We start from the raw sequence: 20,997 nt of genomic DNA on the forward strand, positions 1-20,997 counted from the left end.
TTTTTCTGTTAGTAGACCACATTTAGTAGCCGACTCATTGGAAAAGACTGATGCTGAGAAGAATTGAAGGTAAAAGTAGATGAGGGCGGCCTAAGATGAGATGGTTAGATAGCATCACTGACTCAGTCAGTGGGCATAAATTTGAGCAAACTCCGGGAGATAGTGAAAAATAGGGAACCCTTGCATGCTGCAGTCCATCGGGTCACAAAGACTCGAACATGATTTAGCAGCTGAACAAGACCACATTCTCAGGGCACGATATTTATGGATAGATTACCTGCTCTACCTCACTTCCTTTTGTGGGGAGTAGGGATCTGTCTGAAGGCTCTTGAGCTTTAGTTTTAGTAGAAACCACTTGGACTAAATACTTATGCTTATTTCTCCTTGAGGGGCCATTGGATATTTCCAGTCCTCATTCTGCATTCTTTGTAGTGTTTTCCCCTTTGGCTAAGATAAAATGTATCCCATCCCCCCCGACCACCCCCAGTCACTGAGATTTGAAGTCCTTAAATATTACCACTTTGGGAGATTGTATCTGGCATTCATATTTAAACATGATGAACAGCAAGCAATTACCTGAAAGTTACTGCTAAACCTAAAGCCCGTTGTATCCAACCCAGTAACCCTGGCTTTTCCATTCAAGAACATGTCTTGGCTGTGTCAGGCACTGGGCTAGACCCTGGGAATGTCAGGATGAATCAGGCAGGCAAAGTTCTAACCTCCTGCATGAGAGTAAAAGGAGATGGGTATCAAACTGCAGACTTCAAATTGATTATTTAATTACGGTTGGGATAAATGTTACTTGGTGGAGAACAGGAACTGTTAACAGTGTGACAGTGTGTAATAGCCACATCATAGAATTTCCTGTTTTAATACATTGTAGCAGATCACTTGACTGTTCATAGAGGTTTATATGTTCTAACAAGTACTCATTTTTTCCTATATTGGTAATACTGTTTCTTAAGAGTATTTGTTTATATATGTATATGATACAAAGTTGACTGTTGTTTCACAAAGGCCTATAATTTTTTTTCAACAACATGAAAAAAATTCTGCTGTAAATTAACTGGGGAAATATTGTTTATGTAAGAAACCGAATCAAGAAAAAAAATTTAGCCGTTGTAAAGCATTGGTAGATTTTCATAACCACTGGTGAAAGAACCAAAGCGTAAGTGAAGAAATCCTCTTCTGAGACTTCTGTTTTGTTTTCTTTCTGACAGAAAATAGAGTGTGAAAGTGGAGTGGAAGACTGTGGCCGGTACCCTTCTGTAATAGAATTTGGGAAATATGAAATCCAAACCTGGTACTCCTCGCCTTACCCACAGGAATATGCAAGGTAATGGAATAAGCCTGGCAGGTGTGCAGCCTTAACATCTCACATGTAGGAAGGAGCCTTCTAGAACTGAAACTGGGTGATTTTTTAAGACATAAATTTAAAAAAAAAAGAAAAAGACATATTTTGAGTGTCAATTTCAGTTCAATTTCAGGTCTGTCCAAAACTATCACTTTTGTCAGCACCTTCTTATAGTAGTCATTGTTCTGTACAAACACCTTAAACTCCTTAGTTACACCAGTGTTGTAAATTTCTGGGGAAATTCTGTAAATTAACTGGGGAAATATTGTTTATGTAAGAAACCAAATCAAGAAAAAAAATTTAGCCATTGTAAAGTATTTGGTAGTTTCTTTTTGGTTGCCTTTTTCATTTTCCTAATTAGGCCTGTTAGTTTTATCTCATGATTTCTGGCATTTTATTGTCAAGTATTCTTTTTTTTTTTTTTTTTTTAACATAAATTAGAGCAAAAGACCTGGAGGAGGAATTGGCAACCCACTCCAGTATTCTTGTCTGAGAGAATCTCATGGACAGAGGAGCTTGGCGGGCTACAGTCCACGGGATCGCGAGAGTCAGACACGACTAAAGCAGCTTAGCACTTAGCACGCATAGCAAAAGAAGGAAATATGGAAGGAAATAGGTGGGAGTGGGTAGCCTTCAGAGATTCTTCCCCAGGTCTTGACTTTTAGAGCATCTGTGACTAACTTGTTAAAAATGAAGAGAAAATAATGGTACTAGGTTTTTCTTTTGTCCTGAACTAAGATTAGCTGTGAAATTGTCTTGAACTAATGTATCTAAAAATGGGTGTTTTGTGAACAGATTTTTTTTCCTTCAGGTATATCAGGGCATACTTGATTAGTATCTTCTCAAATGCTTTAGCCTGCGAAGTTTGGTAATCACAAATTTACTTTCCTTCTAAAATAGATATCACCCTTTCCTCTTTCTCATGGGCATCTGTCCAGTCATCTAACTGGAGGAAATGGGGAGGATTTCTAGAAGTGGCAGACTAAGGTCAGGGGTTTTGGTTTCACATCGCTCAGCTCCGTGTTCCTAAACAGTTTTTGAAAAACACCAGACACCAGTGAGCTTTTATATGTATGGGTAATCATAAGTCATGTTGTTCTGAGAGCTTTGGATAAGTTTTGTATATGAATCCAAGATTTGAGATTTCTATGATGCGTCTGTCTAGTTCTCCCCAAAACCCTTCTCCCCTTGTTTATATCCCAAAGCCCTTGAGAATGCTTCCAGGCATTCTCTTGTAAATACAAGCAGTGTCCACCTAAGCATAACAGGGCACTGGTTAACAAAACGGTGTCATTTCTAAGGTGGAGAAAAAGTCAGCAGAAGTGAGAAAGCTGATTGTCTAATGTTACTCAGAGTCAGTGGAATTGGTAGGAACAGATAAGGTCATTTGACTTGACTGCACTTAGTGCTTTAGATTGTGTATAACTGATAGAAACCTTAAAGTTACCTCATCCATAAGAAATGGAGACAGCTAAATTCTAGGACTTCCCTGTCTTATAAGTACACAGATCATTTTAAAAATAATGAGTTCGCTTCTCTTTGAAAAGATTTGTTATCGTTACACCACTGATTATATGTAATATTGAAATCATGACATTAAGTGTGAAATTTGAGAAATGTACATGGTTGACAGGATGCCATTGTTTTTATTAGTCATAGTTCCAAGTCTGAAAACCTTTTTTCGATAGGACATTTTTAAGGAAAGAAATGATTTGTTCATACAGTAAAGACAGCAAATACTATGAGATTGAAAAATAATGTAAAGTTTGTACATTCTGTCTACTACTGGCTTTCTTTTTCCTTTTTTAAACTACTTCCTTCAAATACTATTATACTGCCTTTTTATGGCTTAGAGAGAATTGAACAATGTTTATAATATTTCCCCAATTTCAACAGATTACCAAAGCTTTACCTGTGTGAATTCTGTCTTAAATATATGAAAAGTAAAAATATTTTATTAAGACACTCAAAGAAATGTGGATGGTTTCATCCTCCAGCAAATGAAATTTACCGAAGGAAAGACCTTTCAGTATTTGAGGTAAGCATGTGTAAATAAAAAACTCAGCTTTGGAAACCTAGTGCTTCTAATTGTTGACTATGTACTGATTTGTTCATAGAAGGTACAATGTTTATTCAATTTTGGCACTGAAATTCAGACTGCTTTTTCAAATATCTCCATATTTTGAAGTGTTTTTCTAACCATGTTAAGCAACCTTTGAGATTGATGATGAATTCCTACTTCATCACATTAACTTTTTTGTCTTCTCCCAAATCCCTGTCTGCACCAGATATATTCACCAGTGAATTTATGATCTCCTTAGCTCTTTGTAAATTCTACTCTCTTTGGCAGGAGAAATTAGCTTTGTTCAGCAGCTCCAGCCAGTGTCTGGCAGGTGCTCACTCTTCCAGGGAATTGAGCAGCTGTACATATCTCCTCAGTACACAACCACCTGTGTTTCCATCCACTTCTTGGCAGGGTGGCTAATCCTTTTGGTGAGACCTCAGCAGATGTTGGGACTCCTTCCCTGCCCAATCTGGGTGGGTGACCACCCCTGGAGAACTTTGCTGTTCACAGGAACCCCTTGTGGCCATGTGTCTGTTATTGTGTGTTCTTGAAGACACTTTGTGTTTTCAGAATTGATTTAGTAGCAGAAGGTCTTCGCTGGTATATCGTTTCGTGGTTTGATCATGTTCTGTTGTCAGTTTCAGGGATCCAGTTTGGCTGAAGAGGCCACTTGTTCTTGAAGAGGCCATGCCTTTCTTTCCTGTTATTGCCTATTCACAGGCCTTCTCAATTCTCTCTCTCTGGTTGCACGCTTCCATCACCCTGCCTCATTATCATTTCTATTACGCATCTTAGTCATTGGGTTCATTCCGGAGTGCTCAGAAGAAACCTTCCCTGCACAGCAGATATGATCTCCTCTTTCTCTGAAATAATTTTACTTTAGGGTTCTCTTTTTCGGAGTTGTTCAGATTAGAAATTTATTATTCTACCCCACACTTCTCTATAATTCTGGTCTGTAATGTCTTGCATTAAATTTAATGTAGGGGAGGGTCATGCCTAGGTTTCTCTCATGGATCAGGCTCCCTCTCTCAGACAGTCTTGGGCCCATTGCTTTTTCCCAAGACTCACCAGAGAACACATGTATTGTGACTTATGATTTTTCTGAAACCCCTCTTCCTGGTTAAATCGGGCTCTTTTGGCAAGCTTGAAGGGAGAAGGGTTTTGTTGCTGAGAAGATTTGATGTGTTAGTTCTTACTAAACGGGAGGCACAAAGTTTCTCACCCTGGGGGCTCTTTATGTTTTGGGCTGGATGATTGTTTGGTGTAGGGGCATTGTAGGATGTTTAGCAGCATCCCTGGCCTGTACCCACTAAATGCCAGTAGCACCAAGCCCCCTCCAGTCAGAATATCCAGACATAGCCAATGTCTCTTAAAGGATAAAAATCACCCACAGTGAGAACCACTGGGCTAAAGGGAAAGGCAGATGCCAGTCACTGTCCTGTTGTTCATCTTGGGATGCTAACAGGCCAGCCCCAACCAGTTGAGACAACAGAGCTGTTCTCAGTTGAAGCTTAATTAATGAATGTCACAAGTTCAACTTACTGTTGGCTCCTTCCTTGATGCCTTGGAAGCTTTCTTCTAACCAAAATAAAATGAAAATCAGTGTCTCATTGTTTCTCAAAGGACAGAACACATTGTTGGCTTTAAGTAATTGTTAAATAAATCAGCATAACTCTGCCAGAGGGGGTGAACCTCTCATAAATCCAGGAAAAGTCTTCTGGGGTAAGAGAATCAATCTTGTTAGGCTAATGAGAAAGCTCTAATTCAGGACCAAATGCTCTAATTTGGGACCATACATAGATAAGAAGGGAGAAATCAGAAGCAGATCTGTAAATTTTTTATTCATAAAAATAATTGAAGGAATTGGATTGGAGAAGTGCCAAGGTCCCTATTTTAGAATCTGAGTTAATACTAAGAGTATAACATGTGGGGAACTTTTGTCTTTGCAGTGTCCTTAGTAACTTCTAAAATAAATGAATAATAATCATAGATTACTACTTTCCTATCTTTTCTATATCCCTCTTGAAAGCATGTCATATTAGACCTTTCACAACTGGTAAGACTTTCCAGCATTGTCATCTCTTTGTTTTTCTGGTTCAGGGATACATACATCTCTGTCTTTCCTTTTTGTTATATACTACCATTTCCAAAAGGACCATACTCCAAAAAACTTCCTTTAATTAAAGAGAGAATTGTATCCTCTGTGCCTGTTGCCCATATTTGATCATGTTGCCATGTGTGGGACCGAGGTATCATCCAAGGGAAATGGTTATATGAAGTCTAAAAATAATCTGTGCATTATGAGAACCGGTATGGTCCACAGGAGACTCAAGAACGATCAAGTTCATTGTCCAAGAGCTCTGGTTAGCAAATATCCATTTCCCGTAAGAAAAGTGCTAGGGAAATTCTTCTTGAATCTGCTGTGCTTTCTGTTTTCAACAAGTAACTACATTTGATCAACGAAATTGGCATCTGTGCCTTGCCTCCTGTCTGTAACCATCAGTAACACAGCTTGATTCTTTTATTTTGAAGAGAAGTAGACTGTAATCATGGTACTTACTGTAGGTTAAAATTCATCTCACTTTCTCTGTAAGTATTCCCAACATAGAAATTTTATCTTTTCCAATTATATTTAAAATGATGCTTGGGATAAAACCAAAATGGAATCCTCTTTTGTGCATCCATGTTTCTGAGGAATCAGAATAATATAGTTTATTTTAATGTGAAGCCCTTTGGAAACAACATAAAGTTTAACTGACTCAAGCAGCATTTTGATTGGTTTACGTTTCTTTAATTCAAGTTTACTTGGTTCAAATAGAGAAGGAATGCCTAATCATTTTTTTTAGTTGTAATAAATAGTAAATAAAAATTACTCCTTTGTTAGCAATGTGTGGCCTTTCTTTAGGAAGTGTAGAGAGAAATTTAAGCTACCTTAAATTTACCCCAATTTAAGAGAAAAGGTGGAATTCTGATTGGCCAAATGACCGCTATTTTCTGGTAAACTTTCTCGGTTAATGGAGTGTGTTAATTGTTTAGTTTGGGATTTGGGGGGAAAAAAAATATGCTTTCCAAAATACCATATAAAAGAAACAGTTTTATGTTGAGTGGTATTTTTATGTTAAATAATGTTGTCTGTTTCTCTTTGCTAGGTTGATGGGAATATGAGCAAAATTTATTGCCAAAACCTTTGCTTGTTAGCCAAGCTCTTCCTGGACCACAAAACATTGTATTATGATGTCGAGCCATTCCTTTTTTATGTCCTTACAAAAAATGATGAAAAGGGATGTCATCTGGTTGGATACTTCTCTAAGGTAAAACAAGAGCCAGTATGACCTTCATTTTCTTTTTCAGAATGTTTTTGGTAGAGTCCAATTCCTTAAACAGGGCCTTTTTATGACTCTAATTTGAATAAATAACATGTTTCTGAAAAGCTCAGGTTCTTATTCAGAGCTCATTAAGAAAAACACACACAAAAACACCATGAGCATTGTGCCTAAGAAGTGTGTAAAAGACCTCAGCACTATTTGCTGTGTTGACTGTCAGCATTCATGTAATGTTATAATTGCTGCCTTGCAGACCACCTAGCGTCTTTCATTTTCTAAATTTTAAGCTTAGTTCCCCTTTCCCCCTAAGTGGTATCAACATGAAGGTTTCGGTATAACGTAGCATGTAAAAGAGAATTCTCCTTTCTCCTTGTTGCCTTCCCTCGGTGGTCATCAGTATCTCAGTGAGTTGGAACGCTGGCATTTGGACAGTTAAGCTGATATAATGGCTGGTTTTACTCTTTCGTCTCTTACTCTCCGTGCTATTGTTTTAAGGTCTAAAGTAGCCTCACCTTCAGAAAGCCTAAGTATCTCCAGCTGTTAATATAGGGGAGCCCTTGACATATTGAGTGGCTGTAGTTTGTCTTTTTCACGTAGTTCAGAACATTTATCTCACATTCTTCTGTTCAGAGGCTTCTGAGATGCATTAACTCGTATGCAATAAAAGGAATCTGAGTTTGGAGATATTTATCAGGCTAACCTTAAATTTTCTTAGGTACTTAGGAAATAGTTTAATATGCCAGAATGGTAATTTTAAGATTTCTAGGGCAGAATAGAAATGCTCCAAATCCTATAGCTTATTTATTTTATGATATATGTTTACATATTAGGTGATAAGTGAATTTTAATTAATCTACTGTTACATGATGGAATGCCTAATGGAATTGTTGTTTTCATGGAAGGTCAAAACTTTGCATACAGAAGTTTTTCCAAATTTAAGAAACAACCCAGAGACCATAAACAAAAATAGGAAGAAGTGACAACACTCATGGGAAACAGCCTCACCATTTTAATCCATGTATTTGGTAAAGCTCTAAAATGAAAAAGAAGACTGTTAACTTTTATAGGTTACAGATGATAGAGAATTAATACAAGGGAAAGTAATAGCTAGGAAATTTATATAATTTATAGAACATTTTACCTTCTGTATAGATGTGTCCAAAGAATTTAAAAGAATTTTTAATTTTTTCTCCAAAGAATTAAAAAGAATAATGGTCATGACTGTCCTTTCTGTTTGAAAATGGTGTTTCTTTAAATTTATCTGCATTTTAAAACAAATGGTGATGCCCGTTGACATTGTACTGCCTTATGTTGAGTTGACCTCTAGGTCTTTAGTTCACAGTAACTCTTGGGGTTTGAGTCTTCTCTTTGTCACAGAGCGCCCAACATTTTTATTTGCATGCATGGTCAGTTGTGTCTGACTCTTTTCAACCCCATGAACTATAGGGTGCCAGGGTCTGCTGTCCATGGAATTTTCTAGGCAACAATACTGGAGTGGGTTGCCATTTTCTTCACCAAACATTTTACTTAGAACAAGCTAAACTTTTTTCATTTTGTCACTGTTTCTTTTATAGTATGGCAGCAACTGCTGTCATTTCTTACCATACTCGGAGTATTAAAATATCCTTTGCAAGTGCAGTAAAACAAAATCTAAAAAACAGCCATGTTAAAAGACTAGATGCAAATTAAGCCATATTCTAACATCTCAGTTGGAGTCTGAGGGACTGTGGCCCTTTGACGTTAAACCAAATTCTAGATGTTATAGCCAAAGGATGGCCGAGATGACCTAGAAAAGTTTAGTGTAAATCATTACATGCATATATCTTTCTAAGCATGTAATAGAGGACTCAAAACAGGAAGGAAAGAGGGAGCAGTTGTTTAGAGTTTAGCTGTGGTAACATGTGTTTAAAGGCAGGGGGAAAGGATGGGAGGAAAGGACCACTTTTGGGTTAGATTTCCAAAAATATACAGGTAAAAATAGTTTGGAATAAAGAAAAGACTTGTGTCAAGGATGAATCCTTTAGCTCGGAGTACACCTCATTTTAGATACAGTGACCCATTTGTCTGACTTTGCAAAACACACCAATTATTTGAATCTTTGCTGTGGATGTACACATCCAGTGATGGGACCGTCCAGTTTCTTAGGAAAATTGACATACATTATTTCTTATTCCTCATTTCTTGGAGACTCCACAGACAGCTCCAAATGTGCAAAAGTCGGGAGCACATCTTTTTCACAAAATCTTTAATTCTGCCCTGTAGTGTTTTTTCCTCCACCATTTCCTGTGATCTTTCAAATAGGTTCATTAAAGATCTGGGTGTTCCAAAGTAATTCTTTGATGTGGTTAGTACCATTTGTGGTTAATCTAATTTGTGGTTTATAGTTGGCCAGAGCATTCACAACCTCAAAAGCCTTTTCCAGGTCTTCTCTGTGTAGGTTTTGGCAGCTTCTATGTACTTCTATGTGAAGAAAATGTTGCTGCTCTGATGCCGTAGCCCCATGAACATTGCAAATTTTCCCTGAACTACAAGAACCATTTCCACTATATTCTCTCCAGTCTTCCTCCTGGTTTCAGACTGTTGGTAATATGTTGGCCTCACTTTGGTTTGCAGGCTTGGGGATTTCTTGTTGCTGTTGTCTTTTTTGTTTTGTTGTCCTTCTTTGAAATATAGATTATTTCTCCAGCGTTTTACTTTGACTGTTTATTCATAAGAGAAATGTATCGTGCAAGTCTCCCCACACAGACACTGTTACAGTTTCACTGTGGCCTTTAACAAGGTGTTCTTAACTGATCCCGCTGGGTGACTCTCTGGATCTTCCCCCACTCCCTCCGCCCATCTCCCAGGTTGTTTGAGGATAGAAAACCTTTCTTCCATACTGTGCTGTTTCATTTGACTCACATTTCCTTGGATTCTTTATTCATATTTCATGGTGCTGACTTTCAAGAATAAAGATGTAATTGAGAGGCATGCCTGGAGTGCGTAGTTTGTTGTTAGCTGATAGTTTGATTGATTAAGATGGTCGAATTATTCTGCTTGATCCTGACCTAACACGCCGCTCACCTTAGTGGACCGTGGCATATGGACAGCGGCAGGTGCAGGGAATTGCCCGCTTTAGCAGCGCTCTGACATACTTGATCTGTTTCTCCTTCCCTCAGGAAAAACTTTGCCAGCAGAAGTATAATGTCTCCTGCATAATGATCATGCCCCAGCACCAAAGGCAAGGATTTGGACGGTTTCTCATTGATTTCAGTAAGTGAAGTACTTTATTTACTTTCATGATCCAGGGAGCTGATGGCTATTAAAGGAGAGTAGTACTTAAAACTTTATTTAACCTACTTTGTTGTTTTTATCAATAGATAATGGGTTTTCTACTTATATTTACATAGGTTAGAAAATCTTCCTCAAGTGAAAAATGTATTGCTGCTCACTATTGTACTCTAGGAAATTGAGACCCCATCTCTTGCAGAGTCACCAGCTCACAAAGCCATTACCCTGAATGAACCGGCAGAATTACATTCCATTCTGTGAGGCTCATGCTCATTAGCACCAAAAGAGGCAATTATTTGTGATTAAAGCCAGAGGAAGTGTTATTTAAAAGGATTTTCAGCTTTCTGAAATTCTGCCTATAATCTTGTGCAGTACAGAGTAGAAACAAGGGTTTGTCTATTTAGAAAAACAATTCTTTAGGTAGCCTATCCTTGGAGCCTCTCTAGTAGAAATAAATATCTTGTTTTGTTAATTTCCCTTGTCTCTTATGGAAATTACTGTGGAAATGTTTGTAGTTAGAGGTTCCCCAAGTAATACTTTTTATACACATTTGTATCTGCTGAGTCTCCTCGATGAAAATTGGAATACTACTTTAAAGTATGCATAAAATAATGTTTAAAGAAAGTTGGTCGTTTTTTCCTCCTTTGTTTATATTAGATTGGATGTGTAAATACAGTATTAAGGCTGCATTTGGAGATTTTATTCAAAATATCCAGATAACAGGAAGACCAGGTATCTCATGATAGTAATCTGACCATGTGAAAATCTGTCACTAGGAACTGTGTGCTTCTTCATTACCAGAGTTTAAACTGAAAGAAGGAAAACACAGCAAATCATGTAATCGTCATAAGGTACATCAGATGCAAAACCAAAATGTAAATATGCTCAAGGAAAACCATGAAGTGACGTGTTGAGTCTAAATCTATATTATTAGATGTTGAAATATGAAATTTTGGGTGTAAAATATAACTATATAGCAGTGTTGGACTGATTTGTATCATTTATTGACATTGAAAGATAGTATTCTTCTTTGAAGTATTTTAATTGATTATATTTTCAGATGATATTTCTGGTCATTAATTCATTACCTTAGTCTTACTCTTCTTTCTTGATCTAGTTATCCCACGAAAGGTCATCTTACCGGAAGTTCACCATTTTATTTTACAGCCCCAGTTGTAATGTGTTCTACAGGCAAATCCAATTGTTTTATTTTTGTGTTTTTTTGTGGCCACTGTTCACAAGCTGTTCCTAATAATTTTGGGTATGCCTTGCAGCCATTTGAGCCTTAAATTTTGGATAGTATTTGCATGCTTACAGAGTAAGGCAGACTACTTAGTTCAGTATTCGTGATCTTCCAACGGCTAGTTCCAGCCTCTCTTTGGGGATTTTTCATGTATTATGTTGTATATTAACCTCCATTTCCTCAAATACTTTGAGCAGATTCCCATATTTCCATTGTCGGTGCCCTGCCTTCCTTAAATGACCACTTCCTCCTTTTCTAGCCTCTATTCAAAATCCTACCCCTGTTAAGAACTGGCTCAAGAACTTCCTTTTTATTTTTTTCTTAATTGGAGGATAATTGCTTTACAATGTTGAGTTAGTTTCTTCTGCACAACCACGTAAATCAGCTGTAAGTATACATATATCCACTCCCTTTTGAGCCTCCAGCCTCTTCTTTTGATCCCATCTCCCAGAATTACATCCTGTTTTTTTCTTGGCTTTATATCTCTGCAGTGTAGCACTTAGATTCAATTCATTCTTTTGTAGTAATTATTTGATACAAGTGTCATGCTTCCAGCTTGCTGTAAGCTCCTTGGCTACCTTCTTTTCATTCAGCACGGCAGAGCACTCGTAATCTGCAGTAGATGTATTTTTGCTCGTTTGAATGGAATCTCCAAAGTGATACGGTCACTGCTCATGATGATTTTCTACCTAAAGTTTAAAAGGGACTGGTACTTACCAGGTAAAAATGCAGGTCTCTAAATATAGTAGCCACTTATTTGTTCAGCATGGTCTGGTACTGAGGCCTTCTGCATAAAATAACAACCCAGGAACAAATGCAAATCTTTATGTTAACCATTTTAGTGAAAACTGTGTTAGAGTCTACTCTGTTTTTTAAAACAACTAGGGAACACAGTGGAATCTATCTGGATGGCTCAAAGCCATCATGACGAATGCCATCCATCAGGGTACAGCCAGGCAACGCAGTGCTAAAAGGTGTCATTTTAGATTTTCTCGTTCATGTACCCTTGGCATCACCCTGCACTGCAGTGGGTTAAGAAGTATGGTGAATGATTTGAATAAAGCTGAAAGGGGATTGGTGCTGTTTCTTCAGAGACGAGGAGATCACGGGAAGAATTTTATAGCGCTCAAAGAAAATGGGGACTAGTATAAACCAAACAGAAATTCAATTTAAAACCAAAAAATAATTCCTTGGCTGCACACGTTTTAAAGAAGATAGAGTAGGCTGCTGCCAAAATTGATAGCCTCTCCTCGTTTGGAGTTACTTAAAATAATAGTATATAAATATCTTTCTATGATGATTAGATCCAATCTTTTGCAGAAGGAGGAGATAAACCCCATGACCTCGCATAATCCTTATCGATCTTATAATTCAGAACTCAGGGCAAAATAGATAACTGGAGTTACAAGTTTTCTAAAATCTGCTCTGTTTTTTTTTTTTTTTTTTAAGGAAGCTTTTAAGGGTTAAATTTATTTTATTTCTACTTGTACATGAGCCTGAGGGTCTTTTGGTCCGGGCAGGTATTTTCAGTAATTTAAAGAAGGTTTTAAGGCATGAAATCTTTATTTGGTTTATAATAACTACTGGTTCAGGAAGCTAAAACAAGACACCAATAGAAGGAAAGCTGTTCACTGCCCAGCTGCCCACTGGCACACAGAATTATAGACATGGGCACAGAGTGATGAGTGAATGTAAAGAGCTGTGACTCTAAAGCTCTGAACACTGTTCTCAACAGATGGAATGGTCATCCCAGCACCAAATGCTGTCCTTAGAATAATGCTATTGTGTGTGTCTTCCTAGGACAGCTTGTCTGGGATGTGTCAGAGCAGGGCTTCCCCAGAGGTCATCTGCAGATTGGCCCAAGTGACTAAGGGCACCTACTCCCAGTCTGCTCATAAACCAACTCATAGGTTTTGTAACTCTGCCCAAAACTTCAGTCAGAAGTAGATAGTGGAAGGAGTGACTTGTCATGGGTTGAAGCTGATACTGTATTTCTCTTTCTCTCCTGCTTTCTAAGATTTCCCTCTCTCCCTCAGTTAGAAAATTTCAGTCCTCCCCTTCTCTGTGTCCACACACATACACATACAACTCTCCATCCACACCAGGCATCTCAGAACTCCAGAGAGCCCCCTTCCCTCAAAACTTCTGTGATTCCTGCTTCCAGGTCTCCCAGGGTGAGGCATTAGCATGTCCCTGCCAGGCTGTGCCCTGTCCCTGCTGCCAGAACCCCCCAGCAGTGCCTTTCCAGCTTACTGCTCTCCCTTCAATTTTGAAGTACTCTCAGACTTAGAGGAAAGTTCCCATCTACTCCACCCCAGATCCCCAGATACTGACATTTTGTCACATTTGTTTTTTGCTTTATTATTCTCAGTCTTCCTCTTGCTCCCTCCCATCCCCCTCTGTCATTCTGTATTTCTTTTCCAGAATCATTTGAGAGTCATATGTAATCATAAATTACAGACCTGTTGCACCTTTACCCTTACCATTTCAGTGTGTTTTTCTTTTTTTTTTTTTAAAAAAAAAAAGATGCTCTCATACAAAACCATAAATTATCAAAACCAAGAAATTGATGTTGATTCAGCATTATCTGTTATCTAATCTGTCTATCTTGTTCAAATTTCAAATGTTGCCAGTTTTCACTTATGTCCTTTCCAGGGGGGAAAAATTTTTTTTTCCCCAGTCCAGGATCGCATGTTGAGTTCTTATATCTCTAGAGTTATTTGGAATGACACCTTAGTCATTTTTTGTTTTGTTTTGTTATTACCTTGACATTTTTGAAGTATACAGACCATTTTTTTTGCTCATTGTCCCTCACTTTGGGCTCGTTTGATGTTTCCTCATGAGTAGACCGGAGTTCTCCATGTTTTGGCGGGAAGACACAGAAGTGATGCTGGGTCCTCCCAAGCACCTCCCAGCAGGATCACGTGATCATTTCTTTGTCCCATTACTGGTGTAAGATGGTGCCTTTCAGATTTCTTCACTATAGAATAACATTTTTCCCTTTGTAATCAGTAATATCCTAGGAAGATACTTTGGAATTATGTAAATATCCTGTTTCTCATCCAGTTTTCACCTACTACCTTTAGTGTTTATTCATAATTCTTATCTAAAACAGTTACTACTTTGGTAGTTACCAAATAATGATTTTTAAAATCCCAATGTATCGTCTACTTCTTGTTGATATTTGCTGTAAGGAAAGTGAGTGAAAGTGAAAGTCGCTCAGTTGTGTCTGACTCTTTGTGGCCCTTCCTTTGTGACCCCATGGACTATACGGTCCCTGGAGTTCTCCAGGCCAGAATACTGGAGTGGGTAGCTGTTCCCTTCTTCCCAGCCCAGGGATCAAACCCAGGTCTCCTGCATTGCAAGCAGATTCTTTACCAGCTGAGCCACCAGGGAAGCCCAGAGCTTCCTTTATTAATTTTTTAGTTAAAAAATCACTTGATTTATCTCATTATTCTTTAATTTATATAATTATGGACTACTTAATGAATTTTTATTTTATTCTATGGATTATAACCTGTAGCTGCCATTGTTTATTTTGATATTCAGATTGCCCCAGATTTATTCTGTGCGAACTGCTTCAGACTGGTGCCTATGTCCTGGTGCCTGACATGTCTGATCCTTCCTTACTTTCTGGTACAACAAACTTAATGTACCAGATTCATCTTATTCTCTCTCTGACCTAGCCCTGGAATCACACATTTCTGTTTTAAAAGTCTTTAATTCTTTATGGTGAAAAACAATGTAAAAACCAAGATCTGAGCACTTAGGTGTCCATACTGCTACTGGGGTGTCACTGCTTCTAGGGCCTCTCAAGGGGCAAGAGCCAGGAAAGAAGAGATAAATGTTTTTGTGTGTGTGTGTGTGTGTGTGTGTGTGTGTGTATACACACACACATCCCTATTATGAGTTCACTGAGCTTTGCATTCCAGATCAACACCTCTGCAGAGTTTTAGTCTATCCTTCCATATTACTGTATTTGCACCTCTCTTCCCTGGTAGCGAGAAACCTGACTTCCATTACCTACAGTATATTTATTACTGTGCTTAGTCCTAGAATACACATTAAATCATTTTAGGATTGCTAATCACATCACTGTATAAAACAGACCTTCTAATGAGAGGTCAGTATTTGTATATAGTTCTTCACGACTTCACCCTGAGTACAACTGTTTTCAAATGTTAAGCATATAGAACAACATGATTTTCAAAGTTGAAACTGAATTAAAGGGTATACTCAAAGAAGTGTTACTGCCTCCTCAGACCCATTCCTGAGCCTTTCCTGCAGGTCACCAATCTTACTAGTTTCTGTTGATCCTTTCATTGTTTCCTCTGGTACAAATACTTATGGAGCAGTGATAATCTGTTGTATATACTTCCAGTTGTGTAGGACTGTGCTTGGTGGGGCAATGGATGGGCAGTGACGAACTGTCTTTTACTTAGGCCTGCAGAACCAAAACCCTGCCTAGGGAGCAGGATACAAAACCCAGGCTCCTGTGCTGACCCAGGAGAGACCCAGGGAACACAGCTGATTCAGCAGTAGGTTGCAGAACATTGTGCCAGGTAGTAGTGAAACAGGCTGGCCAAAGCACGTGCTTGTGTGTTTATGTAAACGTGTTTATCTGATTCTGAACTGGATAATGAAGAAGGAGGAGAAAAGATTCATTTCTTACCTCTTCAACCTTGTCGATTGGGAAACCATAGTCTACATTCAGCTAAACACAAGCAAGAGAAATGAAGACACAGCTCTAGCTGGGTGGTTAATTAAGTTCACTGAGGAGACATCAGTTGTTGGACAGTATGTTTCTACAATAGATATTGAGAGCTCGTGGCGTGAGAAGTTAAACGTGAAAGCATTCCAGGCTGAGGAAAGAGCATATTCAAAAGTGTGAGCATGTACAGAATCCTGTTAGATATTTAGGTAACAACAGAAGAAATTCCAGGTAGACTAAAGACTTAGAGATTAACAACAAAAAGAACATTTAGAAAGTAAAAGAAAGGATATCTAATTATTTATCTGGTCTTTAGATGGTCGTGGACATCCTGAGCATTAAGAGAATGAAAGAAATCACACGCAAGAAATAGACAGACTTCACTGTATAATAATGTAAAACTTCTATGTGGGAAAATATTAATATTTAAAAGCAAACATAATAGGAAAGATGTTTGCAACAAATCTACCAGGCAGAGGTTTGTTATCTGTAGTATTTAAACAAATACAAAAGTAAAGGTTTCGATAGTGTTAAAACATAAACCCTAATGGGAAAATGAGCAGAAGTCGTGAACACAAAATGTGCAGAAAAGGGAAAATCATCGATGGCAGCAACAGCACTGACGTTTATTAAGTGTCTAATATGTGTCCGTCACCGTCATAGGAGTCTGTCCTCACATCACATGTTGAGATGTGCGCTTTTAGCCTCATTGTAAAGGGTGCAGAAGTAGGAAAAGTAAGCCAAAAGAGGTCAGCATTTCGACAACAGTATCCATAGTCATAGCTGACGTTTCTAAAGCACTTACCGTGTGTCAGGCACATGCTGAGTCGCCTCAGTCGTGTCCGACTCTGTGTGACCCCGGACTGTAGCCCGCCAGGCTCCTCTGTCCATGGGATTCTTCAGGCAAGAATGCTGGAGTGGGCTGCCATGCCCTCCTGCAGGGGCTCTTCCCGACCAGGATTGAACCTGCATCTCTTAAGTCTACTGAATTGGCGGGTGGGTTCTTTACCACTAGCGCCACCCGGAAAGCCATATATGAGGTACTATAACCCGAATTACACACTCACTTAATCCTTGCAGATACCCTCAGAAGTTAGTCACAGTTCTCTCTCTCTTGATGGCACAGAGACACTAGGAAACTGGTCTAAGATCACTCCTGAGCCACTGTTCAGTACCCCATAGAAGAAGGCTAAGATAAGGTGTAAAAATTATACTTTGAGGACTATGGTATAAGTGAAATTTAAAGAAGTAGATTTAAAAAGCTTAATTAGCAAGGGCTGTAGGTTTTTTTGTTTTTAAGCTAGAGAGACTGGAGCACTGATGGAGAAAAATCAATGAGAAAACAAAGGATAACCAGAGGGGTTGTTTAGTACAAATGAGAAAAGGCATTTGATGAAATTCAGTATTCTTTCCTAATTTAAAATAATCAAATGTACTCATTTGAATCATAAGAATTCTAAATCTTACATTAACTTTTTCTTCTTTGTTTCAGACTTGACTTATTCTTAGGGCAGGGAGCTATAAAGAGTAGATGACAGTTGGGTCCAGGAGTCTACAAACTTAAATCTGCAGTTTTCCTGAGACTAGTGTACAGATGACAAGCTTTTCAGTTACATAAATTATCAGTTAACTTCACCTTCAGTCAGTCATTTTAAAAACGACTATTTATTTGTAGGCTAATCATAAAAGTTTGTAAGCAGCTTCGATTCTTGGCTTTCTCCATTGAGTATTAAAATACTGTACGATGTATCAGGGTTGTCCTTCATGGAACAGAACTTGCTCTAGAGGAAATATGAATGATGGAATGAGTTAGGTACTTATTATTTCCAGAAATCACCTTTGCTGATCTTTTCTGTGATCTTATATGTTGAGAGGTTTCCCCTCAGCTTTCATGAGGAATGTATACCATTTACAAACTCAATCTATCTTTAGTGTGTGCTGCTAGAAGATGTGTGCAAATGACCCAGTTTTGTGTCTACAAGTTATGAACTTGGTCATGTCACCAGTGTGGTTAGCAGTGTCCTTGTACTTGTTCACTTTTCTTAAGAATGAGACTGGAATGAGACTGGATTTAAGTCTCATTCTTAAGGAGTCCACACACCTGGATTTAAGGAAAATAAGAAATACAATAAACTTTTAAGAAAGGATGCTTCTGGGTACCATTTAATAGCTAGTTTCATCCTCACTGAGAATGAACAGATCAACGTTCCATGCCCTCATTCTTCCCCTGATCTGGTTCTAGTGACAGAGATCTCTTAGGTAGTTCAGACGGTCCAGTGCCAGTCTTGTCTTTCCTTTAGCCGCTTTATAGCTTTTGGCTGATTTCTTGAGGAAGCACCAGCTAGACAAGAAAGCACCTTCTCTCCCTACTACTCTGCCTTTCTAGGTCCATCAGGCAGAATTAGAAAGTCACATGCTGCATCTCTACCTAGAATATTGTGATGTTGAAAGTTAACATGATGTTGGTGATGTTAACCACATTATCTCTCTCAAAGAGAAAATGTCTTCCCCTGTATCGTAGATGCTGCTGCTGCTAAGTCGCTTCAGTTGTGTCCGACTATGCGACCCCAGAGACGGCAGCCCACCAGGCTCCTAAGTCCATGGGATTCTCCAGGCAAGAACACTGGAGTGGGTTGCCATTTCCTTCTCCAATGCATGAAAGTGTAAAGTGAAAGTGAAGTCGCTCAGTCGTGTCCGACTCTTAGCGACCCCATGGACTGCAGCCCACCAGGCTCCTAAGTCCATGGGATTTTCCAGGCAAGAGTACCGGAGTGGGGTGCCATTGCCTTCTCCAATCTTAGATGCTAGCCACTAGCTTAAATGTTATATATCTAAATACCAGGATAGATCTCATAGTATTTCTGGTTACCAGCTAGCAACTTGCAGTTTTAACAGTCAGCCTTCAATAGATTACTTTGAAAGAGCTACCACTTACAAACTTTTCAGAACACAATTTAAGTAAAACTTAAGAAAACTATTAAACAAAAATTTAGAGTAACTTCATCCTACCTGAACATTGCATGCTTTTTTTAGAACAAAATTTCTGATACTGACTGGCCTGTCTCCTGTAGGAGTTTTAATTTAGGAATCGAGTTGGTTGGATTCCAGTGTGACATTTTACCTGTTGGTAAATTCTAAAGAACAAGGACTTAACGGGAGTCACTACCTTCTCTCTGAGGCCAAGTCGAGTACCATATCAGGACAAACAGGTTCTCCCCAAGAGATGGATCCTTAGTGTGGCAGGCCCTGGGGAGACACCCGCTGCTCTAGTGAGGGTCTCTGGGCATCTCTGTGCCATTGCGGTCAACTTAGGGCTACAGTTTCCAACGAGTGACCCAGGAACTGGTCCAGCTAGCCAGAGATGTTGCAGTCTCCAGAGCTCTAGTGCTAGTCACCTCACCCTGAGCAGCCTCATCCTTTTACCCTGGCAGGCATGTGAATATTATCTTCTCCCTGTTGGGTGGAGGCCATGCAACACTCCCTGGGGACATAAACTCTGTTGGGTAGGTTACAGGATAAATATTTCACTTTCCTCTATTTATGAGCCCCACAAGCCAAGCATCAGAGATGTTTTAAGAGACCATGGCAGTGTGTCTTAGGTACATGATCCGACTGAAACACTCTGACCGCCTGTGAGGAGTTAAGCAAATTGAATGAAGGAGCTGTATATTTGACATGTGCTATTTACCTACTTTTGTGATTTTTATTTAATAGTTTTTCTTTTTTTTCAGTGGCACTGACTATTTTTTAAAAAGTGCTCTAGGCTGAGTAAGTGCAAAGTCATTTAGAAAGTTGCAGATGTCTTTTATGTATTCATGGGTTATTGTCCGTCGTGGAGGTAGAGTCTTCGTTCTCTTCTGTAATCTCACCCCTAGAAGAGCCTGGCCCTGAATTGTTGTTTAGATGCTCAGTCATGTCCAAGTCTTTTGCATCCCCATGGACTATAGCCCACCAGGCTCCTCTGTGGGCTGGGATAGAATACTGGAGTGGGTTGCCATGCCCTCCTCCAGGGGCTCTTGCTAATCCAGGGATCGAACTCCCATCTCCTGCATTGGGAGGTGTTCTTTACTGCATTCTTTACTGCTGCTCCATCAGAGAAGCCCCTGGCACTGAATAGGTCTTTATTATTTATTGAATAAATGTTAAATGAATTACCTCAGGAAGAACTTTTCTTAATATTCTTTCTCTTCTCACATGTGATTCTTAGGAAGAAGAATTGTATCTTATTAGAACATAATTAGGTGTGGTTTGCTGTCTTCCACATGATATGTACACCCTGCCTTTTGTTGAGGTCTGGTATTTTTGTTTAAGGGCAGCCTCTGTCTTAGGATCATATAAGTTGCATCAGAAAGGAAGCTGTCAGTTATCTACTATAAACCTTGAGCAGAGAATTGAGAGCTGTGACAAAATGCACATTTACACACAGTTGGTCAAAGAGATATTTATCTTTTCCTGCTTTCATCAGATAATTCATTTCTCCATGCATTTATTTTGGAAGGAGAATCCCAACTTTAGTCCTAAGAAACTGTCACGGCAGTTTCTTTCTTTGCAGAGCTTTCCCAGCAGCTCTTCTCCCGTGGTGAGCACAGGCTGAGCAACCATTAAGGAATAATCAATTATGCTTTTGAAATGGTGCTCAAGTCCTTTATGGCCTTTTCTAAGATAGGAGCTGCTCCCCCCACCTCCACCATGACACTTGTTGGAAGATAGAACCAGCAGCTGTATCCTCAGACTTTGGCTGGGTTTTGGAAGACATGTTTTGACCTGTGTAATCAAATATAATGATGACATATCTTTTAATAGGATTCTAGCTTATAATATAATAAGGGAAATGGCTATTTTTCCTTATTTTCTCATTATAATATGTTGTACTAGAAGCCTTTGTCATGACTGCTTTATTACACTGGGCTGAAGTACAGTATATTTTAATATGCTAAAGATAACATCAAGGTTGAAAATTGAGCTCTTCAGTGATTTATTCCGAGTGACTGTTACTGAATGCATTGAAATGAGTTGCATGAGGCAGTGCAG

The 20,997-nt window shown here is 38.8% G+C and overlaps 1 protein-coding gene across 15 annotated transcripts in view; it reads left to right on the plus strand.

Annotated features, from left to right (window-relative positions):
- The window catches only part of KAT6B (lysine acetyltransferase 6B), a 183,974-nt gene that overhangs the window by 137,144 nt on the left and 25,833 nt on the right, over positions 1-20,997 (plus strand). For all 15 annotated transcript variants that reach the window (XM_042240973.2, XM_060406697.1, XM_060406701.1 and 12 more), the window contains 4 exons: positions 1,221-1,336; positions 3,251-3,392; positions 6,569-6,730; positions 9,901-9,994. In XM_042240973.2, coding sequence (XP_042096907.1) covers positions 1,221-1,336; positions 3,251-3,392; positions 6,569-6,730; positions 9,901-9,994 — 514 coding nt within the window. The remainder of the gene's footprint in view (positions 1-1,220; positions 1,337-3,250; positions 3,393-6,568; positions 6,731-9,900; positions 9,995-20,997) is intronic.

This window comes from Ovis aries, chromosome 25, assembly GCF_016772045.2.
Source record: "Ovis aries strain OAR_USU_Benz2616 breed Rambouillet chromosome 25, ARS-UI_Ramb_v3.0, whole genome shotgun sequence".
NCBI classification, from domain to species: domain Eukaryota; kingdom Metazoa; phylum Chordata; class Mammalia; order Artiodactyla; family Bovidae; genus Ovis; species Ovis aries.